Source organism: Rhopilema esculentum, chromosome 21 (genome assembly GCF_057945365.1).
Source record: "Rhopilema esculentum isolate cy_ngs chromosome 21, ASM5794536v1, whole genome shotgun sequence".
NCBI lineage: Eukaryota > Metazoa > Cnidaria > Scyphozoa > Rhizostomeae > Rhizostomatidae > Rhopilema > Rhopilema esculentum.
Genome location: NC_142835.1, coordinates 1,676,273 through 1,698,366, shown reverse-complemented (window position 1 = coordinate 1,698,366; position 22,094 = coordinate 1,676,273). Strand labels below are relative to the sequence as shown.

Sequence of the window (22,094 nt, the reverse complement as noted above, 5' to 3'; positions counted from 1 at the left end):
CGGATCAAAGAACCGCGCGGTAGTTCTTAAAATATTGCGCTTGGTTACTTCAACATTACTGCTAGCGGCTTCGATAAACTCCGAAAAGTCAAACACAAATTTGTCGTTATTTCTGTTCCAAGGCATTCCTAGGATTTTAGATTCGGTACCATTGCATACTGTATTAGAGATCGATTTTGTGAAGGTTTCATCATCGTCGAAAATGACATTACTTTCCTTCGAATTTGCGGTTTTACGATCAGCTAAATCTGAACAAAATCATTCCATGCGTAAATTACAGTAGCTTCATTCGCTTAATACGGGTAACTGCGCTCGTATTGAAATTCGTGGCAATTTTAAAAGGAAAGGTTAAAAATTTACAAACAGACATAAGTGACGACTTTTTGTCCAAAGTCAACGAAGCGAAAATCATGTGGCACTTAGAAGTGCAAAAGGTCTTTGATCTATCTGGAAATGATAAAGAAATTAGAAATAACCTCGGATGTTTTGTCGACAAAGAAGGAATAATCAGAGTAGGGGGTAGACTTCAAAATGCATCGATTTCGTATAACAGTAAACACCCCGTATTATTGCCACGTCAGCATCATTTTACAAAATTGGTTATCTGGCATAGCCATTTAACAGTCAAACACAATGGAGTCAATGAAACACTCGCGCAAGTACGATCCAATTACTGGATTACGAAAGGTCGTCAGATTGTAAAATCCTTAATTGCGAAATGTTCCAGATGTAAAGCTATACATGGAAAACCATACGAAACACCAAATGCGCCACCGTTACCTGCATATCGCTTATCAGAAGATGCAGCATTTACCAACGTTGCAGTCGATTTTGCAGGTCCTTTATATGTAAAGGATATCTACACCAAAACTGATCGTATGAATAAATGCTACATTGCATTATTCAGTTGTGCAAATACGCGAGCAATACACCTTGAGTTAGTTCCAGATCTTTTCGCAGAAACATTCATTCGCGCGCTTAAACGTTTTACAGCTCGGAGAGGACTAAGTAAACTTATCGTTTCAGACAATGGAAAAACATTTCTGGATAAAAACGTTCAAATGTATGCGCAAAATATGAACATTCGATGGAAATTCAACGTTCCTACTGCCAGCTGGTGGGGTGGCTGGTGGGAGATATGCGTAAAATTAACGAAAAAATGTCTCAGAAAAACGCTGGGAAACGCAAAGCTTTCGTACGAAGAACTGGAAACAGCATTGATCGAAACTGAAGGAATCATAAATTCTAGACCCTTAACATACGTTGGTGAAGAGATATCGGAACCACCATTAACGCCGTCGTGTCTTGTCATCGGAAGACGAATCCTCGATCAGTCGGAATCACTATCGTTGTCCTCGGATAAAACTTCATTAACAAAACGCGCTCGTTATTTAGAATTAATCATTGAACATTTTCGCCAAAGGTTCAAAAAGGAATATATTCCATCGTTACACGAACGACATCGTTGTTTGAAAAACCCGAAACGCGTAATACAAGTCGGAGACATCGTACACATTTTCAGAGATAAGGTTCCCAAACATACATGGGCGATGGGAAAAGTCGTTAAACTTCTAACTGGAAGAGACGGACTAGTTAGAGCTGCAGAAATCAAAACATTAGATAAGTCGCGACGAGTCATCTATATCAAAAGACCGATACAACGTTTATACCCACTTGAAGTTAATGCTAACGAAGAAAACTCAACTGAAATTGAACACCTTAATGGTCAAAAAGAACATGAACCATCGATTACTATGGTACGGGATGAAGACATTCGAGAACACATAGCAAACATTATTTAAATAACAACTAACGTACATTTTTTTGTAAATAGATTATTCCAAGATTGACTTCGTCAATCGGGGGGAGTGTGTTGAATTTGTTTAGTTGGTCACCCTATGTACAAGCGCCTACGTAAGGGCCTTCTTATTTTTTCTGTATAAGGTGTTATTTTAAAAGTTGTTAAAGAGAGTTGTCGCCTGAAATCATCGCGAACGAACGCATTATCACAACGAAACGCTGTATTTCATTTATTCATTCACAAATCATCACAGTCTAAAATGTAACTGTTTGTTTTATTATCATCGTCTTCTGGCAATCTTTTAGTCATTATAGCTGGACTTAATATTTACAATTGTCGTAAATGTTGGAAACTAAGGACGCAGGACCTTCCGTGTATCCTTACAAGGATGCTCAGCCAACTACCCAACACACTATATGAGCATCAACCTGGTTTTCGACTCTTACACTCGGTAGCCACAGCCCTTCTGGCTAGCACCAATGATCGGTACCTGGATAAAGATAAAGGAAAATACACTGGTCTAATCTTTATTGACTTGAAGAAGGCTTTCGACACGGTTGATCATAAAACCCTACTGAAAAACTGAAAATGTACGGAGTGACCGGCCTGGACCATGACTGGTTCACATCATACTTGGATAAATGAAACACATCAGGGTAGATTGCACCGCCTCTGATGTGAGGGGAACAAATTGTGAAGCTCCTCAAGGCTCTTGTCTTGGTCCACTCTTGTTCCTGATTTACATTAATGATTTGCCTTTTTCCTTGCAGAAATCTCATGTCAGCATGTATGCTGATGACACGGCCATTTCCCTCTCTTAAAAAAGTATTGATGACCTGCAAAGTGACCTAAACTTAGATCTTTTGAAGCTACAGGATTGGTTGCATGCAAACAAACTCTCCCTGAACGTTGCGAAAACGCAATCACTTGTTTCAGGCTCTGGTCCAAACATCCATAAGACTGAAAGCCAGCCTGATGCTCCACCATCTTTTTTAATAGGTGATCAAGACATTGAAATGATTACCAACACAAGATACCTAGATGTTCAGATATACAGTTAACGTAACTGGGACAAGCATATCGATACTATCAAGACCAAGGCTAATCGAGTCCTTGGACTTATTAGGTATTCTTAGAAATATCTTCCATCTGACATACTCAACAAAATTTATAGAGGAACTGTTGAGCCCCATTTGAGCTACTGTTGTTCCGTTTGGGACTGCTGTAGTGAATCAAGGCTTGACGTCTTGAATAAAATCTAAAATAGAGCTGCCAGAATTGTAACTAGCAGCCCATACGATGCGTCTGCTGCTCCGATAATTCAGAATCTTGGCTGGTCAACTATCAGTAATCTTGTAAGAAAGGAGACAGCCACGCTAACTAACAAATCTTTAAATTTACTTGCACCAGACTACTTGAGAAAATTATTCGCAAAATGTTCGGATGATAGAGAACATGTTAAGTATTCTTCAAGCGCTAGTTCAAGATACGTATTTAATTGCAGAGTTGTGCTCAAAAAGAAACATCTTCCAAGTTCAACATCAAAAATTTCAATTCTGAGACTTACATTCTCTTAACTCTAGTCTCAAACTCTCTACTCCAAGTTAAATCACACGTGCATATATACGTTTTACAAAAAGTATAAAAATAGCGTAACCAATAGGAATTAAGAAAAACAATTCGTCAAACTAATCAGATTTTACTAAAACATGAAAAGTTAAATCTCTCTAACAATAGATTGACGCCAATACTCAATACCTGTGAAGCTTGAATCTTGAGTCAGTTTCCTAACGACTCTTGAAATGAGGCTTTACGATTACGTGCATTACGAAGCTCAAACTAAATGAATGAACTATTGTTAACTACATCCATAGCAATTATTATTTTTGTAGAACGGTTTGTGCGTTCATCAGAAACTGATCTTAAGATACCGCTGATAAACATAGGTATCCTGTCGCTGTGTACGAAGAATGCCGGTACTCTTTTGATGCTTTGTAGGTAGTTTAATAGCATCCGCTACACCCATGGGTAGTTATACTTTATACTTGAGTTGCTTTTTGGAATGGAAACCGTTATAAAGCTTTCAATATTAACTGATGCGATCGATGATCTTCGAACCTTTCACCTAGAGCCAGGGACGAAAACAAGTTGCTAATTTTGGGGGGGGCGTGGAAGGATGAAAATTCCAATCTAAGTAAGACATTTTTCATTTGACCAGTAAATCTACTGTACCTACTAAATTGATATTTGTAAATAGCCCGAACACCATAGTTCTATTTTCTTTATAATTACCAAAACTTTACTCAATAATTAGCCTAAAGCATAAAAGCCTAAATCTCTAAATTTTGATCAACATGAAACAGACATTTTAACTTACAGTAAGAAGTAAAGCAACATTTAAGCAAAACCAGTATAAGATATACTTAATGATTAGTAGTATTCTTTCAGATCAATTAATCAATTGGCGCAGATCAATCTTATCTAAAATACATTTTTTCACGATATAGAAGCACCAAGAACTTGAGCCTTTAATTTTTGTTCTTGATCGAATAAAACTACTAACAATTTTCAGAGGGCCAAATTCCTTTTCATTCTTTACAATTGAAATGATGATTTGAGAACAAACTTGTGCATATGCCTGATCCGAAAGATAAAACACTCTTCTTTGATCAAATACTTCTACTGCAGTTTTTGCAATGTGTTCTTGCTTTACAGCAGTTTTGTCATAGGAATTTATGATAAGGAGTCAAGGGCGTTAACAAATAACAGGGGGAGTTTAGCATAAACTCGTTTTTATAAGAAGCGTTGAGAATTTTTAGTACTGAAAGATTATTAATCTTTTATTGAATTAACTACTCGTAGTTTCTTAAAAAACTCCCACTCTAATACTTTCTGATCAATACGGGAATTATTATTCCAAACTGTAAAGTTTCAAGTTTCTTATCCGGAAATTCACCTTGCCTGCTCGTAATTTGATTCAACTCCCGTCAGAAAGAAAGCAAACAGGGCAATTGTGCAATTTGGATCCAGTGGAGACGGGTCAGCTTCAGCCTGTGAATTTTAATGTTTAGAATTTTTACATTTAAAATAAAAAAACTTCTTAAAATATAAAATTCACAAGTTTGGTCCTAAGATAAAATTCCAAGTCAACCGTTATGTTTTCCAACTGTAACTGGATTTTCCAAACTTTGGGGGGGCGTCACGCCCCCCACGCCCCCCTATTATTTACGTGCCTGCCTAGAGCATCTGAGGGCAGAAACGCTGAGGCGCTAAATTTAGTTGTTTGTTGCGACAAAGATAGTTATTCTTTGCTTACTTGCTTTTTGGATTTGAAATTACTTTAATTGGAAATTGTGGTGTTATTACGTTGCAAAGTATTAGTATAGGTGACACGATTTGTAAGATCTTTTCAGTCGCGAAGTGCACAGCTCCATGCACGTTGGAGCGCTAGAGTACGTGCTGAGGTATCTTCATGGTAGGAGCACAGGGCTCTGATATGCGAAGAATAGCAATGGCAAAATTGACAATAGCAATGCACTTTTCCAATCAAAACTTTTATTGCCACTTTATCCGTTTCTTAAATCACGTCATGCCACAAAGGATTGATTGTTTTCGCGAAAAGCCGTGCCAACTTCCCTTCTGCCAATAATACAATGCTTCTTTGCATCGTTGACTTCGTAATGACGTTGAGTCAACATAATTTCGTGGCCGCAAGCAATAGAAATCGGTACCCTAATTACAGGAAAACGAGCATGCCTTGCATAGCAAAAAAGTTACGAAAAAGCGTCTCTATATATATATATATATATATATATATATATATATATATATATATATATATATATATATATATATATATATATATAGGTATATGTATGCGTTCCCCGCGACCCACTACATAGTGTACTCAATTCTTCGTACACAACGATAAATGGCCAAAAGGCTTTTCTTATCGCGGTCCAAAACTGTGGAACAGTCTAGAAAGAGCTACTAAATTGGCCCCCTCCCTGAAAACCTTCAAAGAACAGCTATAGTCGGGGACAACTTTTATTTCATCTTTACGTTCTCTTTTTATAGCCCTAGTTTTATATAATATTGTAAATTAGGTTTGATTAGTAAATTTCTTTCCTTTTTGGTATTAGAGCTTATTTTAATCTTTTAAACAGGTCAGGTTGAAAAACAAATATATGTATGAACCTTTAACCTATATAAATATTATAAAATGAAGAAAAATGAATAAAAACTAACCCTTGAGGTCATGTGCCAAAGCGATTTATCACGAAAGACATGTCAACGCAGTGGTCGACGGGAGAAAGACTAGGCACCACCCTATTCCCAGGACTCGATCGCTCCAACACACTCCCCCGGTTTGATATACAGCGTAATCGAACATCCTTATAAATACGAATATAAAATCAACTATAATATTTTAAACTCGAAACATAACTGCAAATCACAATATATTCATTTACGTTTCATACTAGCTTGCCTTTGCATCTCTCCAATAATAGCAGCGTTGCGTTTCGCCCTAGTAATAGCTTGCAGTGGTTGCGAAGGCGCTTGTTGCCTTTGCCTAGGTTGCGTTTGCTGCGCACTACCCTGAGGTGGCATTGCTCGCGTGTCCTTGGCTGCATTAGCGGCACACTCGGTTTTCTGCCAATAGGAACATCGAATTTCTAACGGAATAAGATAATTCAAATTTCGATTCAAGATTTTCTTACTGCCATCCCGTGATATTACTAATACCCTGGCTGCTCGCACTGAACCATCTGTTCCTGTCAGCAGCTCTAACACTAGGCAAAGTTTCCAAAAGGACCTTTTTTTCTGGTCCTTCCTAAGGATACAAATATCTTGGCCTGTAAGTTTTCAACAACCCCAGTAGGTACTCTTTCCTCCATCGATCTACAAAATTAGAAAGTAATTTTCGATTATACTTAGCTCGTTTCGACAAACTCTCATACGTATTAATTACTTCAAAATGTGCTTCATTTGGGTGTTGACTCAAGTTACGACCGTTAATTAATTGGGATAGGGTTAGTGGATATGATACCCCATCCGTATCATCAAAAACGTAGGTAAGGGGTCGTGGATTTATTACTCTTTCAATTTCCAGGACAATTGTTTCCAATTCCCCATAACTTAGTGTCGCTCGACCCACGACTTTCGTCAGACAACGTTTTGTGCTTCTTACTAGTCGTCTAAAACCTTCTTACCCACATTATCAAAACTACTTGTTGAGGTCCCTAATGCATACTCAGAAAATGTTTGGTCATCTTCACCGGTGACCACGCTCTGCTCCACCGCAGGTGTCTCACCCGATTCCTCTGACTTTCGAATTTCGTCCAACACATGCTATCGTTAGAGTCCCATTTACGCAATTTAAAACCTCCCTTTAACATAATAGATTTAGCCTTTTCGTATATTTCAAGGGCTTTTTGTGGTTGTTGAGCTCCATAAGATAAATCGTCAGCATACAACCTGTTGAGAATCTCGACCACCTTGGGACTCTCAGATTTGGATTGCAAAAAATGATGTTTAATGACTTGGCCTAGGATTGATGGCGAGCAATTAAGACCAAAACAAAGCCGTCGATATCGAAAACAACATTTTGTTGGGTTATTTCGAGTCACATCATCATACCATACATAAGAATCGTAGTGCGTCACGATCCTCCTCATTAAGTTCGATTTGGAGGAATGCCTTCTCTATGTCCGCTGTCAAAACTCTTGGCTTCGTGCGAAATCGTATCAAGGTGTTAAAAAGATGCGGCATAGAATTCTCCCCTGTTTCAAGACGATCATTTAGAGAGAGATTTCCTTGTGAATTTTTCGCGGAACCGTCGAACACTATACGCAATTTGGTTGTCTCTCTATCACTTTTAATAACACCAAAGTGACAAAGAAAATGTGACCCTTGTTTATCAATATCTTCTTGAGAAACCTCTTCAAAAATACCATCAGAAAGTTGCTGCTGAAAAATTTCATCATATTGTTTCAAAAGATCGGTCTTCGTTTTAAGTTTACTGAACAATGATTCAAGCCGTTTCTTACTTATTTCATAATTTGAAGGTAGGCTACGATACAAATCATCTTTAAATGGAAGTCTTACCGTGTAGCGACCATCCTTGAAGTTGATATCCACCTCTCCATTATCGATCTTTTTGTTTTCAGGATTCTCGGTTTCGTAAAGACCCGCGGATTTGTGCTTCCAAAATTTCGTCAGCGATTCGACGATTTCTCTGCTATCATCTGTAATTTCGTCTCTCGAAGGTAAAACATCAACAATTAAATTCATCACATTACTTAAAGAGCCTTGATCACCTTCATTACAAACAACAGGTCCACAAAGCAACCAACCGAGTTTCCTACTTATTGCAACAAGGCCATTGCCGCCCTTTCTTACTTCGCCTTGCACTATGCGATAATAACAATCTACACCAATATTTAATTCTATGCGCTTTTCGCAAGTCGCATAACTATCAGCGAGTTGCAAACTTTGTAAATGTGGATAGCAACTTACATCTATTGGTGTACTTTATGGCAAGCAAAGATGGAGGGAACTTAATACGGTTAACGGCAATATTTCATCTCCTCTTTCTAGATTTACCGTTACCCTATCACTTACTTCCCATATTTATTTGAACCGAAAGTTTTCAAGTATACGGTCTCTGTTTTCTCGACCTTCAACCCCAGCTTCTTCACCGTTTCTTCTGAAATGTAGCTTCTCTGACTGCCTGAGTCAAACAGGATGCTCACCAGCTGTTTCTCGCTCCTATCCGCACCCAAGCCATACGTCTGTGCTGTCTGTAGAAGAACATTCTTTCTCTCATCTGACGCGGTATTGACCGTCGTTTGCGGTGCAGGTACCCCTCGCTTCTCTTCCATAACTAGGTCTTCGTGCAATGCTGAATTGTGTTTGCTTTTACAGAGAAAGCACTTCGGTGGACTTCTGCATGTTTTCGCTCGATCTCCAATCCTCAAAAAATTGAAGCAACGATTTCCTTCCATTAATTTTGATTTTCTTTCTTCGATGCTGGTAACTACCTTACACTTTTCTGCATAGTGTTCTCCTTGACAAAAATAACACTGCAGCTTTCGTTCCTTTTTACCATCTTTGATAACCGCAAAGGCTCTCGTTGTTCCTCGATATTCTGCAGAGCTTGTTCTCTCAGATTTTCAAGTGGTCTTCGTGTCAAGTTTTCGGCTTATTTCCCTTGCCTCAATTTCTTTCCTTATGATGTCCAAAATCTCGTCTATTCGCCAAATTTGCTCTGATGTCTTTCGAGTCACTTGCAAGGTAATTTCTGCCGGTGTCATATGCGTTTCGGTAACCTTATGCATTTCGGTCCGGGTACTCAAACGCATGCGAACCGGTCTGGGAACGCAAATGTTCTGGTTCATATTGTTCAGAATGTAAAGAACAATCGAACTATTTCTAGCAAGGGGGTACTAACAAGAAGCGGTGCTATGATTTCCCTTGTTAAGTTTATGCCAAAAAGTACAACATTAATAGCGAATCCAGAGTTTTCTTTATTGAAAAGTGTGAAATTTTAAACTCAAAAAGCATTGTGCTCAATTTGTTAATTATAACGTGTCATAATATCGCACTACGATGAAATCACAGGATTTGAAACACATTGCGTTTCATAATGTTACACTTTTGCATATGGTACCAAAACGCATATTACACCGGCATTCTTGACATTATCACGGGCACTAACAAACTGCCATATCGTTCCGATGAAATGCCTAATGTCTCCAGTCCACGGACTTGCACATTGATATTGTCGTATATCGCTCGAATCTGTGACACAGTTTCATTTGGATAACTCTGCAAATTTAACAGCGCCTGCGTGTGAGCGCTAATTATTTGCTTTGGATTTTCAAACCTTGTCTGCAAAATGTTTATAGCATGCTCATAGTTTTCTTCGGTAATTGCCAGCCCCTCCAAGGCTTTTAATGCAGTTCCTTCAAGTGATCGCATTAGAAAGTTCATTTTGTGAACCGCCGAAAACTGTTTATTTTCATGCACAGCACACTGAAAGCTTTGCCAAAAGGCTTGATACTTCGTCACATCGCCAGAAAAATTAGGCAAATTAGTTTTAGGCAGCTTTACACCAATATTATTCGAATGTGAGGAGCTACCACTCCTATTCAGCTGTCCATTTGCTGGTACGAAGAGCGTTGCATCGGTCGACAAGTCATTTCGAATAGCGGGTGGCGGTGTAGAAACTCCAGTCGGTTAAGCAAATCCGTGTAAAGCTCCAGCAACAGTACCCCTTTTGCAAGCTCCAATTCTCAATATAATTTCCTCGATCTTCACATCTATCTCAGCTGATTCTTCGATTTCTTTCTCTATTTGATCAATATGACATTTTGCCAAAATTTCATCGTTCAAGTTACACAATAGCCTCCTTTTCTGCTGAAGAACAGACAAAATCGAATCCAGCTTTGCTAGGATTTCCGTGGTAAGGGTATCACCATGATCTCGTATTATCAAAGTCGCTTCTCGCTCAAACCTCGTAATTACTGCCCTGTTTCCACCTCGGGTTCTCTTCAGTCTCTCCACATTTCCGTTCACGATTCTTCTTGCTTCCGCGCGACGTTCAACTTCGTCTTCCTTCGTTTCGTTCCAACTCGCTTAATCTCACAATTCAACTCGAAATATTTTCCTTATATCGCCACGTTGGGCGCCAACTCGCCACGTTGGGCGCCAAATGTTGTAAAGTCTAGGTGGGAGCATAGAGAAAATCCATTTGTGAGATTATGAACGTGATTTTCGTAACAAAAACGTGCTTACTACACACTCAGCCACAATAGTCAACTAACTAACTCTTGCGGTCAAGTGCCGAAGCGATTTATCACGAAGTGGTCGACGGGAGAAAGACTGGGCACCACCCTATTCCCAGGACTCGATCGCTCCAACAAAGGCCTTTGATAAATCCATCAGTACTGCTCCGACAATTTAATCATTGTCCAATTTGACTTTCAAGTCTTCAAGCGATTTAATTAAGATATGCGGTGTACTGTAAGCCTTCCTGTAGGCTGCAACGAGAGCGGACAGGGCTTTATCGAGATGAGGACTAATTTGATTATTTATCAATTTTTCGAATATCTTGGAAAAAGTGTCAGGCACACTAACTGGTCGGACGCTTTTACTAGTGATCAATGCACAATGTGGTTACCTTGCTGAATACGCCACAAAAACGGCCACACAAGAACTAATGCTAGATTAACTGTTTAGCCTTTGCTTATGGCATACTGCAAAAACCAGACCCTAGGACCCTAGGACCCCTATGACCCCTAGGATCATTAAATACGAAGAACAAAAAAGGACCCTTAACTACTACATGATTTGCGGCTTTCTTTTCATGTAATCTGGTAATTTAAACATGACCAAGGTTGATTTTTTATGGATCATTGGTTGAGCACTAGTTAAATTGACAGTTGAGTGGCAGCTGAGATCAAAACCTTCGTTCCATCGGAAGGGCGAGGGGAAAGTTCATTGAAAGTGAGGGGGCAAAATGCTTATAATTCTAAGAGATTTATTCATTGCCGCCACCATGGAAAAATGTTGAGATGTGTTTTGTGTCCATTGTCAATCGTTATCATGTCCTCCATTGTTTCACTGTTTTAAACACCTTTCATTGTCTCTGTACCCACAGTAACCTAATCAACAATACTTTTATAGCATCCCCTCGTTTTGTGTGTATACGCCAAGTTTTGTATTCATCTAATTAGTCAGTAAATTCATCAAGACACAACGGTCTAAAACGACAGCATGTCTCTAAAGAATTTGCAAAAGAGTTAATATAGGAACCAATCAACACCAACAACCAGCATTCCTATACATCTAGAATATTTACAATATCTTTATAGAAGATTCTAGGCAATAATCGTAAGCTTTCTTCAATGATTATGACCCATGGACACATTTTCTCTCGTGTTAACAAAACAGAGCAGATTTTTTAACCTCCAATGAACCGTGCTGCTAAAAATTGGAACCATGCTGCTAAAAGAACAACATTAAGAACATCCGAGCATTGGCGGCGCCAGCCACTAAGCTCTGGGGGGAAAACCAAAAAAATTTAAGCCACGCCCTTTAACCCACCAGAAAACGCCCTTTTAGCAACAGGGAACGCCAAAGGGAACGCCTATGACTAACGTTTGTTTGAAAATTGGCAGTTTGAAAATCATAGGATTACATTACAAAAAGTACGATGGCAAAATATTACCCCTCCCCCAACATTTTCTCATCGAATTTAGACAAAATACAAAATCGATTCTGCTGACAACTAGGGGGGGGCCGCTACTCGGGTGCACCCACCCTCCCCCCCCCCCCCCCGTGGCGCTGCTACTGCACCTGAGTCTGAAGTTATCCAAATTATAAGGACATCGAGCGTCGGCAAAAATTATCTTGATCTTTTTAAAAAAGAGTTTACTGCATCATATATTAAATGTGGGCAAAGCAGAGTCAAATTGTTGATTCAGGCAATTAACCCCCGTGCTTAATGCAACTATAAATACCAACTGTTGGTACACAACTGCAAATAAACGTACCAAGTTAGAAATCTTTCAATAATTCTCTATCAATGTATGTCAAACTTTGTAAACATTCTAATGCACTTAAAGCTTGAAATGTGTTTAAATCTGTCAGTTGTACTTCTTTTCCTCTTCTGGCTAGTCGTCATTGGCTGACCTATGGTGAAGCAACAATTCTTCGCAATTTCTTTGCGTTGCATGATTATTGGGTGTATCCAAGCACAGGTAATGAATGGAGGCAAGGTAATTTAAAAAAAAATAAATTATCAAATTATTAAAATTATTAAATTATCAAATTATCAAATTATTCAAAAAAATGAAGTTTAAAAGTTATCTGAAGTGAAAAAAATAAAGAGTCTCGTTTAAAAGTATCGGGTGAAAAGTCCTTTATTTTGCTATGTTTCCGTTAATTCGTGCAATCTTCAAGTTTTGCGGTACCAAAAACTCAATTTTCTAAATTCAAACAAGTCAGGTCAACTGTACCCTGGGTACCAGACTCACTTATTGATGTGGCCCGGTTCGAGTGCAAATCAATTAGCTTCAAGTAATAAACACACAAAACACGACATAGTTTTCCAACGCAAACCTTTTTAAAAACCAAATACTCTTTACAACTCCTCAACGTGATTCGAACAGTCTCTCTCTCTCTAACTAACTGAAAAGTCTTCTTCCCGGGGGTAAGTCAGTCTTTGTAATAATGGTTAAGGGGGGTCTTCGGAGAAGTCCTCACACTGAGTCTGGTACCCAAGGTAGGTCAACTGTTGCAAAGAAATGTGCGTGCCACTGTTTTATTATTATTTGACGTCACCTTCTATTCCTAAAAGCAATAATTTGAGTGCAAAAAGCTATATATCTCCAAAAAGCCAAATACTTACAGTTTTGATTTTGATTATAAAGACTTAAATTTTTAAGAAAGTTGATATTAGAATAAAAGTATTGCAGTTAAGAAAAACAACAATCAATGCTGAGTAGCAAAATTTTGAGAACCTCTCGGATGAAATACAACTGTTGAGATGCGATTCGATCTTGGTGGAAGAAGCTTCTCATGTAGCTGAGGAGCAAAATGCCCAAGAAATATCGAAGGCAAAAAAATTATCAAAATTTATCTCGATCTGACAGTGAAATCCAAAAGCTGGCACTTAATGATTTCCAGTTTTGTTAAAAAGTTTTGTTAATTTCTTAGAAAATTGCCGAATGCTACTAGCTCTGTTTCAGTGAAATAACACAAAAGGATTATTACTGTGTTGCTTTATTTTATTCATTCATAGATTTTATTGTTGCAACTATTATTGACAGGTTGTGATAATGGACAGGCTGTTATTATTTATGGGCCCCTATTGCCACGGGCCCCCGGGTCACTGACCCCTTTGACCCCCTCTTCTCAGCACGTGGTGCCAGGGGGATGTGTGGAGCAGAGAGGGGATCAGGGTTTCGACATCTAGCTATTTTTTACTTTTGGACTTAGATGCTATACTGTCAAGCTCTGTTATGTCCACCAATTCAGGTTCAATACTGAATTTCTAATCTTTAATCAGAAGGTTATAATTGATTATCAAGGATGAAATAAAATTACACAACTTCCCCCACCATTTTTGCATCAATTTGAGAAGAATTTGAATGAAATGCAATGTTTGAAAAAGTGGGTTGGACCAGTAACGCTGCCCCTTCTTACGCGAATATTGACTAGCGCTTAATTATATCTCTTCTCTTTAAACTAAAACTTAGCTTTATAGCTTTTAATACACTTGTTTTTAAAGGAAGCTTTTCATAAGAAACACACTCGTGGGTGAAAGGACTGCTACAGAACTTTCAGTACTGCTTCAAAATACAACGAACCTTTCTTTTCATGTGTTAGTGCACTAGGATAACACTTTAGCAATAACAACTCAGTATTGATAAGGTCACCATCACTTCCTCCGCCCCTTCCCAAAGAACAATTTCCCTTTGCATCTGGCTTGTTAGGTTTCTTTTCGGGCTTGTCTTATTCCGGTTTCTGGTTTATGCAGTGGTGACATAAATTTTCAAAAATTGAATTAGTGAACATTTCTAAAAATAATGTTTTGTTTCTCATGTTGGAAGGAACATGTTGTTTTATCCTATCCTCAAATCTTTGGGTTGTGCGTTCTACGTCACACATAGCCAACATTTACGCGCCTACCTTGCGTACCTACAGAACCCATCGAGAATGCCCCTAAATGCTATTTTTAGGCTTGGGTGAAAGGTACCAATTCTCTATAATGGCCATTAGAGCAACGGTGCTGTAAAATGTGTCTCATTCCATACGCTAACAACAATCACATTTTATAAAAAAAATAAGGCATCAGTCTAATTCCACTGGGCGTTTTCACACAATTTCATGCCGTAGAGGATCTTTGATGTGCATATATATATATCATAGATTGAAGAAAGTAAAACTACATGGTTTATCTCTACAAGCCTGTTTCGTGAGTAACTCACTCTTCAGGAGAACCTATGCAGAAGCATAAGTCAGATTTTTATATACATATATATATATATATATATATATATCTGTGGAGTCCAGTATGTAGGTAGTCCAGATATGTCTGTGAAGTCCAGTATGTAGGTAGCACATGCACGCCTTTTAGGCTTAGGTTTAATAATTATAAGGCGTGTAGTCGTAAGTTTAATTTAGGTTCTTCAGTGCCCCAGATGGAATTTTTCAGACATTTTTCTGAGGAAAGACATCGGGGGTTCCTAAATGACATAAGTGTTAAGGTCATAGATAGGTTAACAGGTAATGATAGGAGGAGAGAAAGTTTTTGGCAATATCGCTTGAATACTTTCTCTCCGATGGGTCTCAATACTAGGCAGGTAGATACATAGGACATTTATATATTCTTCTACAGTTTTAAATTTTTAAAAGTTTTTTTATATTTTTAATTTTTAATGTCGGCTCTTTTGTTTATAGCTTATCTTCTCGTTAATTTGTTTTTTGCTTTTATGGCTTTTATTTATCACTTGTGAGACAGCCAACACCATCTCCATCTCCATCACATTCTTTCTTCTACCTTTCTTTTCACTTCTCTCCCAGTTCCCCATAACAGTTTACGTTCTAACACATTTGACAATATGTATTGTATTAGGCAGGTGCTCCTTAGTTTTCTATTGTATTGTAGTGTTCTATTGTAATTTAGGTTGATAAGTAGGCTCCTCTGATTTTGTAAAGTTATTACTGATGAAGCGAAAGCGAAACGTCTTACGAAAGTGTTTTCTTTGATTCTATATACTATCGTTTAAACATTCTACATTATGAGCTTTTGAATACATATATATACACATGTCTGATGTTGTGTTTTAAAATTTAATAATCCTTTTTATGAAAATAACATAATTTGTGTAAAATCAGCAAGAGTATCAATAGGGATCACAAGGCGTGGTCACATCGAGGGAAAGGACCAGGATTCAGCTCAATAAGCATAGCTACTTAGTGCCCTAAAAGCCAGCTTCAGATGCTTAGTAGTAACAAATGCAAAAATATAGCTAAAAACAGGTGTCTTCTGATTTCCTAGTAGAAAAAGGTTGTTCACCCCCCGTTTTCTGTAAATTTTTTATTTAGGAAGTTTTTATTTGTTTTAGACTATCTTGCTTCAAATTTGATTGAATGTTTTTTATGTATTGTATACATTCCAGTAGGTTATCAAGTAGATGTGGCCAAATGCAAATATTGTCATCGATAACTATGTTCACAAGTATTGGAACACCCCCAATTGGGTCACTACCCCAGTCTAAAAGTAGCAAGGGTCTGCAACCTATCTTTGAGCCTATCAAACTGTATAACTCTACCGTTTTTCACGCTTCTATTACAATTTGCACAATTTTTTCACTAACAGCCTTGACTATTTCTTGCGAATCGACCTTTGCAGTGGCGGATCTAGACTACAGTAACCTATGCAGAAGCATAAGTCAGATTTTTATAGCAAGAAAATAAAATCGAAACTAGCAAACAATTTCAATTCATAGTTTCTTTGGCAAGTTCTTTAGCGATGTCCGTCGTAGATCTGCCCCCGTTGATACCAACAACCTGCAGACGACAGGGCATATATTTTACTGACTATCTTTCGGTCTCTGCACAGAATAGTCGAGTGGCGATTCTAAGCATTTATCTGGTCCGTATTTTCTGAATCCAGAAACTTGTTTGTCCCTCAAGAGCCAATCACCATTTGTTTGACCTATGCAAACGTCTTGTAAGCCAATCAGAGTGTACTTCACCTTTGCAATCTTTGGCGCGAGCATAGGTGAGATTTGTTTTATCAAATCAGAAGTTGAGCTTGCCTCTGCAGCGGTACAACCAACCAATAGGAATTAGAGTTGACCTATGCAATTGTTCACAGTGGACCTATGCAATTGCTTGTTGGAACCAATTAAATGAGAATTCCTTTTCGGAGCCCCCTATTAGGTATCACTGACATAGAGATCTAAAGTGTGACGTCACCATAAACATATTTTTAGCATATCTATTTTTAGCCTATTTTTAGCTTATTTTAGAATTTTAACCACATAACAGAAAAGATCACCATGAAATACTTTCAAATATGCAAAATTAGTCAAATATGTCCAAAATCAGTTGAGATATTGCCAATTAAAGATTTGAAGTTTGCTAACGAATCACTGTTATTTTGGCTCTGTTCATAAAGTTATGAACAGAAACCGAAATGCAGAGGTTTGATGGGGAAAGAGCTAATACACACGTGGTTAAACTTCAGCCAATTCATTACACATTTGACTGATTGTGCATACTTAGAGGTATTTCATGATGCTCTTTCAGGCTATGGGAGCAAAATTCAAAAATTCTAAAAGTAGATTTTTGTGACGTCATCACTTTAGAACTCTATTGATTTCATTCAGAAAAGTTAGGGCGTTTCCAACAAAAAAGGGCGTAGCTTCTCTTTCTGACAACCTTTGCTAAGTCAGAATTCAGGCTGGATCCGTGCCTGCTTTGAGTTTTTATTAAGATGCGTGATCACTCTTGGTAGCCTAAAAGATTTCTTGTCCTTTCCAAATCTGTTGGCACATTTAGTTATTGCACAGAACTCAACTCTTGTGATTTAAAACTTTTTTTAAGTTAAGTCTTCTAACAGCCTTTAAGCTACTCCTCCTAGGCATTGAAGCGCCTGATCTGAAAGGCTGTTGGAGGACCTTACTTACTTGAATAAAGTTTTTAAAATCTGTTTCCGATATAAGAAGGCACCGCAAACCAGTTGGCTAGGTACATATGCAAACTATCCTAGATAAATAACGTTTTGAAATCGGCGAAGACAACTGTTTCAAAATCCGTATGGTATAAATAACCCATTGCTATGTGTATCCAAGACTAGGTTGTGATCCATCATGGAGGCAATACGTTAGTGTCATTCTATTCATTGGCCAATTTGTAATATTCAACTGCCAGTTCTATTGGAGTTGTTGTATAATTATGATGGCGTCAATAAATTTTTAATAAGACAATTCATGAAAATTATGACCAAAAAGCTTTCATTCAGTTTCATACGATTTATTGTTTGGTAACTTGATAAACATACAGTTGCATTTTTTACTACCAAGTTGTTTTGGAAGAGACAAAGAGTCATTCAAGTAAAAGTACAAACAGTTTTTGTAACTTCTTAATTCAATGAAGCGTGAGTTTCGAGACTTCCCCAGGAAATAAGGATCTTTTTATATCAGAACCCACGCTAGAAAAATTGCGGTCCAAACGACAGAAAAAAAATATTCAAAAAAACTCAGAAAGATATTCAATTTCACTAGTGACATGGTGCTGCTCCAGGTTACTTTCTTTCGACCAATTTAGGGATCTGCATTCAACCAACCATTTTCTTTATCCCACCTCCCCATTTCCCTCTTGCAAAGATGTAACCCATCAACCATTACAGAAGAAACAAAAACTACTTAGGCTCTGTTTATATGGAGAAAGTAGCCTCGGCTACCTGAGGCTATTTTCCAAGCTGAGATATCGGCATCCTATACAAAAGAATATAATTCTCATTTCTCAGTTTACGTTTATATGAGTATCGCAAATAGTATCACCCAGGTGAGGTTATTATTGACTGCTGATATCTCACCTGAGCGAGTCGATATATCGGTTTCATTTACAAATTTGAGCTTACCTCTAAACTTTTTCAAATGAAATTAAGCCTCAAAATTGAAGGAAGTTAGGAAAACAACACAATATTTGATCTAAACCAATTTTATCTATTATACTGATTACAGAGGTAATTTTTTTAAAGTTTTTCATACAATTCTGTTTGGTAATTGTCAGAAATTTGTTAATAAAAATTAACAACAAACCAAAACAGTCCCAAAGTTCATATCATGGCGTAACAAGATAGTTGATTAATGATAAGATAAAGCTCATTCCAAAGGTTCATCAGAATTTTTCCATTTTTGTTCAAAAGAAACTGATCAACTAAAAAATTAAGCGTGGCAGAATTTGGCCACTCTTTTCAAAATTGTAGGGGACGCAGTATATATTCTTAAAACAAATTATAAAAGCTCTATGTACTAATGTTTTTATCAGGCTTATTATCCTTTCTTTTGGACTTTTCATTTGGAATATTCATTAATTTTGGACAAAATCCAATGTTTGTTCTCTGACGAATGTCGGACGAATAATACCTAACTACTCCTCCATGCTATTTTCGAAATTTGCGGTATCAAAAAGTCATTTCGATACCCAAAGCCTAAAGGCATTGAGTCATGGTAAATATGCCTTCTTTTTAGGGGGTCATTTGGTTTCGGCGTGATCACTGCTGTTTCATATGGTATTTGCATTCGTTGTTGATAATTTGCTATTGATGAAAGTTGTTTTGTCAATCAGTACGAGGTGAGTTCATGTGACCAGTTAAAGGTCAACCAATAGCATCGCAGTCATGAAAATCATGACTCAGCGGATTTTGGCACTTAAGGTATACCCGATCCATTTTATCATGACTCAATGCCTTTAAAGGTCATGTGTTCAGCTAAAGCAAGCAACTCTGCGGGGGTTTTCAGAAACATGTGATTTTTCATGTCATCGCCCCAGCCATTTCAGTCGTTCTGTTTATCTATCCTGCAGCGAGGTTAGCTTTTCATGTGAGCAGTTTTGCATCGCAAGAATACTGACCAATCGCAAACCGTTATTTTGATGTTACTTGACATGTTGGGTATACGCAGTCCTTTTATATGGACACATTACCTTTAATTAGACTGTTGTCGGTAACTTGATAAATATACTGTTGCATTTTCTACTTCCAAGCTGTTTTGGAAGAGACAAAGAGTCATTCAAGTAAAAGTACAAACAGTTTTTGTAATTTCTTAATTCAATGAAGCGTGAGTTTCGAGACTTCCCCAGGAAATAAGGATCTTTTTATATCAGAACCCACGCTAGAAAAATTGCGGTCCAAACGACAGAAAAAAGATATTGAAAAAAACTCAGAAAGAGATTCAATTTCACTAGTGACATGGTGCTGCTCCAGGTTACTTTCTTTCGACCAATTTGGGGATCTGCATTCAACCAACCATGCAGAAACACGCCAGTCATTTTCAAAAGCTGTTATCAGTCGTCAAATTTGGCGCCAAATTGAGATAGCCCCGAGGCAAGCCGAGGCTATTTTTCTCTCATTTAATAGCCTTACCAAAAATAGCATCGGGTAGCCGAGGCTATTTTCACATATAAACAGGGCTTTTTAGAACTTCTTTAGCTATAAAAAAGCCTGATAATCACCAAACTTTTGTAGCAGTTTATTTCTTTAAATCGGTATTGTTATGCTTCTATTTCTTCTTTTCTACATATATATATTTTATAAAGACACATTATACTTGCAACCTGTAAATCATTATTATCTGGAATAAGGAGCTCTTTTCTTTAGGACTGATTTGAATAAGGCTTGCATAACTGGACTTGATTTGGATACCCTGGTAGACCAGGCGGAGTAGGGGGTATCGTAGTTAATCCCCCGAAGGCGAAATTTATGACAAAGAGTGGATTTGGTCAATCTTGGGGCACTTATTCCGAAAATCGATGTTTTACGGGCAAAATTCGGGGGCTTTCAGCCTAGTTTCGATGCTGAAAGTCCCGTTTTCGACTAAGACGATACTTCTGCAATAAGATAGTGTTAAAACATAATAATTGCTATTTAAATAAAACAAACGTGTCTAGGGATATTGAAAAGTCGTGTCTAGGGATGCAAAAACATATCTTTATAGCTTTTTCAACAGTAATCCTCTTTTCCTAACATCGATCTCATTCCATAAAGAGACTTCTAACCCTTTCAACATGTTGCAATGTAAACACCCTAAAAGATACTTGCAACGGATAGTGTTATTTTAACCGTATTTCAATCGGTTTTTGTGGAGTGCAGTACCTTGGCTACATTTTTTGTGAATTACCTGTTTTATTCAAAAACTTACTAATTTAAGAATCATTAAATAACTTGGGTTCTACTCCACTTGATTGAAAAAGTGGGGGCATACCATACAGCAAATGTGTCTAAAAGTTGTTAATAGAGTTTTCATCCAGATTTGGTGGCAGAGTCTTCGTTGCTTAGTTTTAGAAATATTGTTTAAAACTAATCACAAACATGCTCATTTGAGCGAGGAACTCATTATTTGCCACCGCAAACGTCTTCAATACTTTATCCCAACAGTATGACACTATATGATATATATTCCAGAAATATGTAGGCTTGCGTGCTGTAAAATATAATAGAAAATGTCTAAGAATTTAAGTAAAATTGTGCTAGAAAAAAATAAAAGTATTAATCAATGACGTTTCAAGAATATTATCTTACTAGCCAGTGGCGGAAATTCAGGCTTTCATTTTGGGGGGGGGGGGGCAGGCCTACGATTTTCCGACAAGATAACATCACGGACCATGTATAATTTCACAGAAACTGCACATTTTGATAAAAATAGTTGACTTTTTGACGGGACTCTTTAGAAATCTTTGCTGACCACGCCATACTTAAGTAGCAAGAAGAACAATTCATTTATGATTTTTGATATCAAGATCGATATCTCATCTAAGACAATTGATTATACAAGAGGTAGACCGATAACACTTTTGACAAGTCGTACGTTCTTTTTATGCATTTTATCTTGTTTTCGTCAGTGAGGAATACGTTTGAAAATAACTTTTGTTCAGAAGAATCCGATAGAAATTTTGGCTGACCTTTACGGAATTGAAATTAAATACACAATTCACAAGCAGTTTTGATTTTGGTCATGTATTATTTGATTGATTATTTGGTAATGGCTAATATTTTATCAGCTGTGCTATGTTCAAATTTTGCAAAAAGGGAACAGAGAGGTTATAAAGGCCCCTGGGGTGAAAAAGGAAACGTGGATCACCTGCGAGCGAAGCGAGCAGAAAATTTCGCAATTACGCCCCTTGTATTAGTTTAAAATTCCTTTTCAGAACGGTTTCTTGGAGTAATTTTGACACGTTAAACGGTTGTCAATTATCCGACGAAAGCCCGAATTTTCCGACGTCGTCGCTGATTGGGGGGGGGGGGGGGGCCCGGCCCCAAACCCCCATAATTTCCGCCACTGTTACTTGCCATTCATATGGAATGTATCTACTTTCCCTTGCCATTGATAACACCCTTAAACTTCAATCAACAACTTAACTGCATAAACAATATATATCAAAATCATGCTGATGATAGAGCTTTAGTTTCATCATCTTGAACCAATACATGAAACTATATGCACTGTCGGCAACGGTTCAACGGAAACCTCAATGGTCCTCCGCACAACAC

At 37.7% G+C, this 22,094-nt stretch overlaps 1 protein-coding gene and 1 long non-coding RNA gene across 4 annotated transcripts; one reads left to right on the top strand and one right to left on the bottom strand.

Annotated features, from left to right (window-relative positions):
• Positions 1-410: 410 nt before the first annotated feature.
• Positions 411-1,802, top strand: LOC148957557 (uncharacterized). The gene has a single exon (XM_089115030.1). The coding sequence runs from the start codon at positions 411-413 to the stop codon at positions 1,800-1,802; it is 1,392 nt and encodes a 463-aa protein (XP_088971156.1).
• Positions 1,803-2,296: 494 nt separating this feature from the next.
• On the bottom strand, positions 2,297-8,121 carry LOC135684556 (uncharacterized). 3 transcript variants are annotated; one of them, XR_010515887.2, is made up of 3 exons: positions 7,910-8,121; positions 6,523-6,703; positions 2,297-4,852 (listed from the first exon to the last, which is right to left on the bottom strand). It is a non-coding gene; the product is annotated as an uncharacterized LOC135684556 (long non-coding RNA). The 3 variants fall into 3 exon arrangements; XR_016145178.1 differs by lacking the exon at positions 6,523-6,703; XR_016145179.1 differs by lacking the exon at positions 2,297-4,852 and having other exon boundaries at positions 5,623-6,703.
• Between the last annotated feature and the right edge of the window lie 13,973 nt (positions 8,122-22,094).

Excerpts from the sequence above, each read along its gene's own strand:
- LOC148957557 (XM_089115030.1), top strand. The coding sequence starts at position 411 with ATGTGGCACTTAGAAGTGCAAAAGGTCTTTGATCTATCTGGAAATGAT.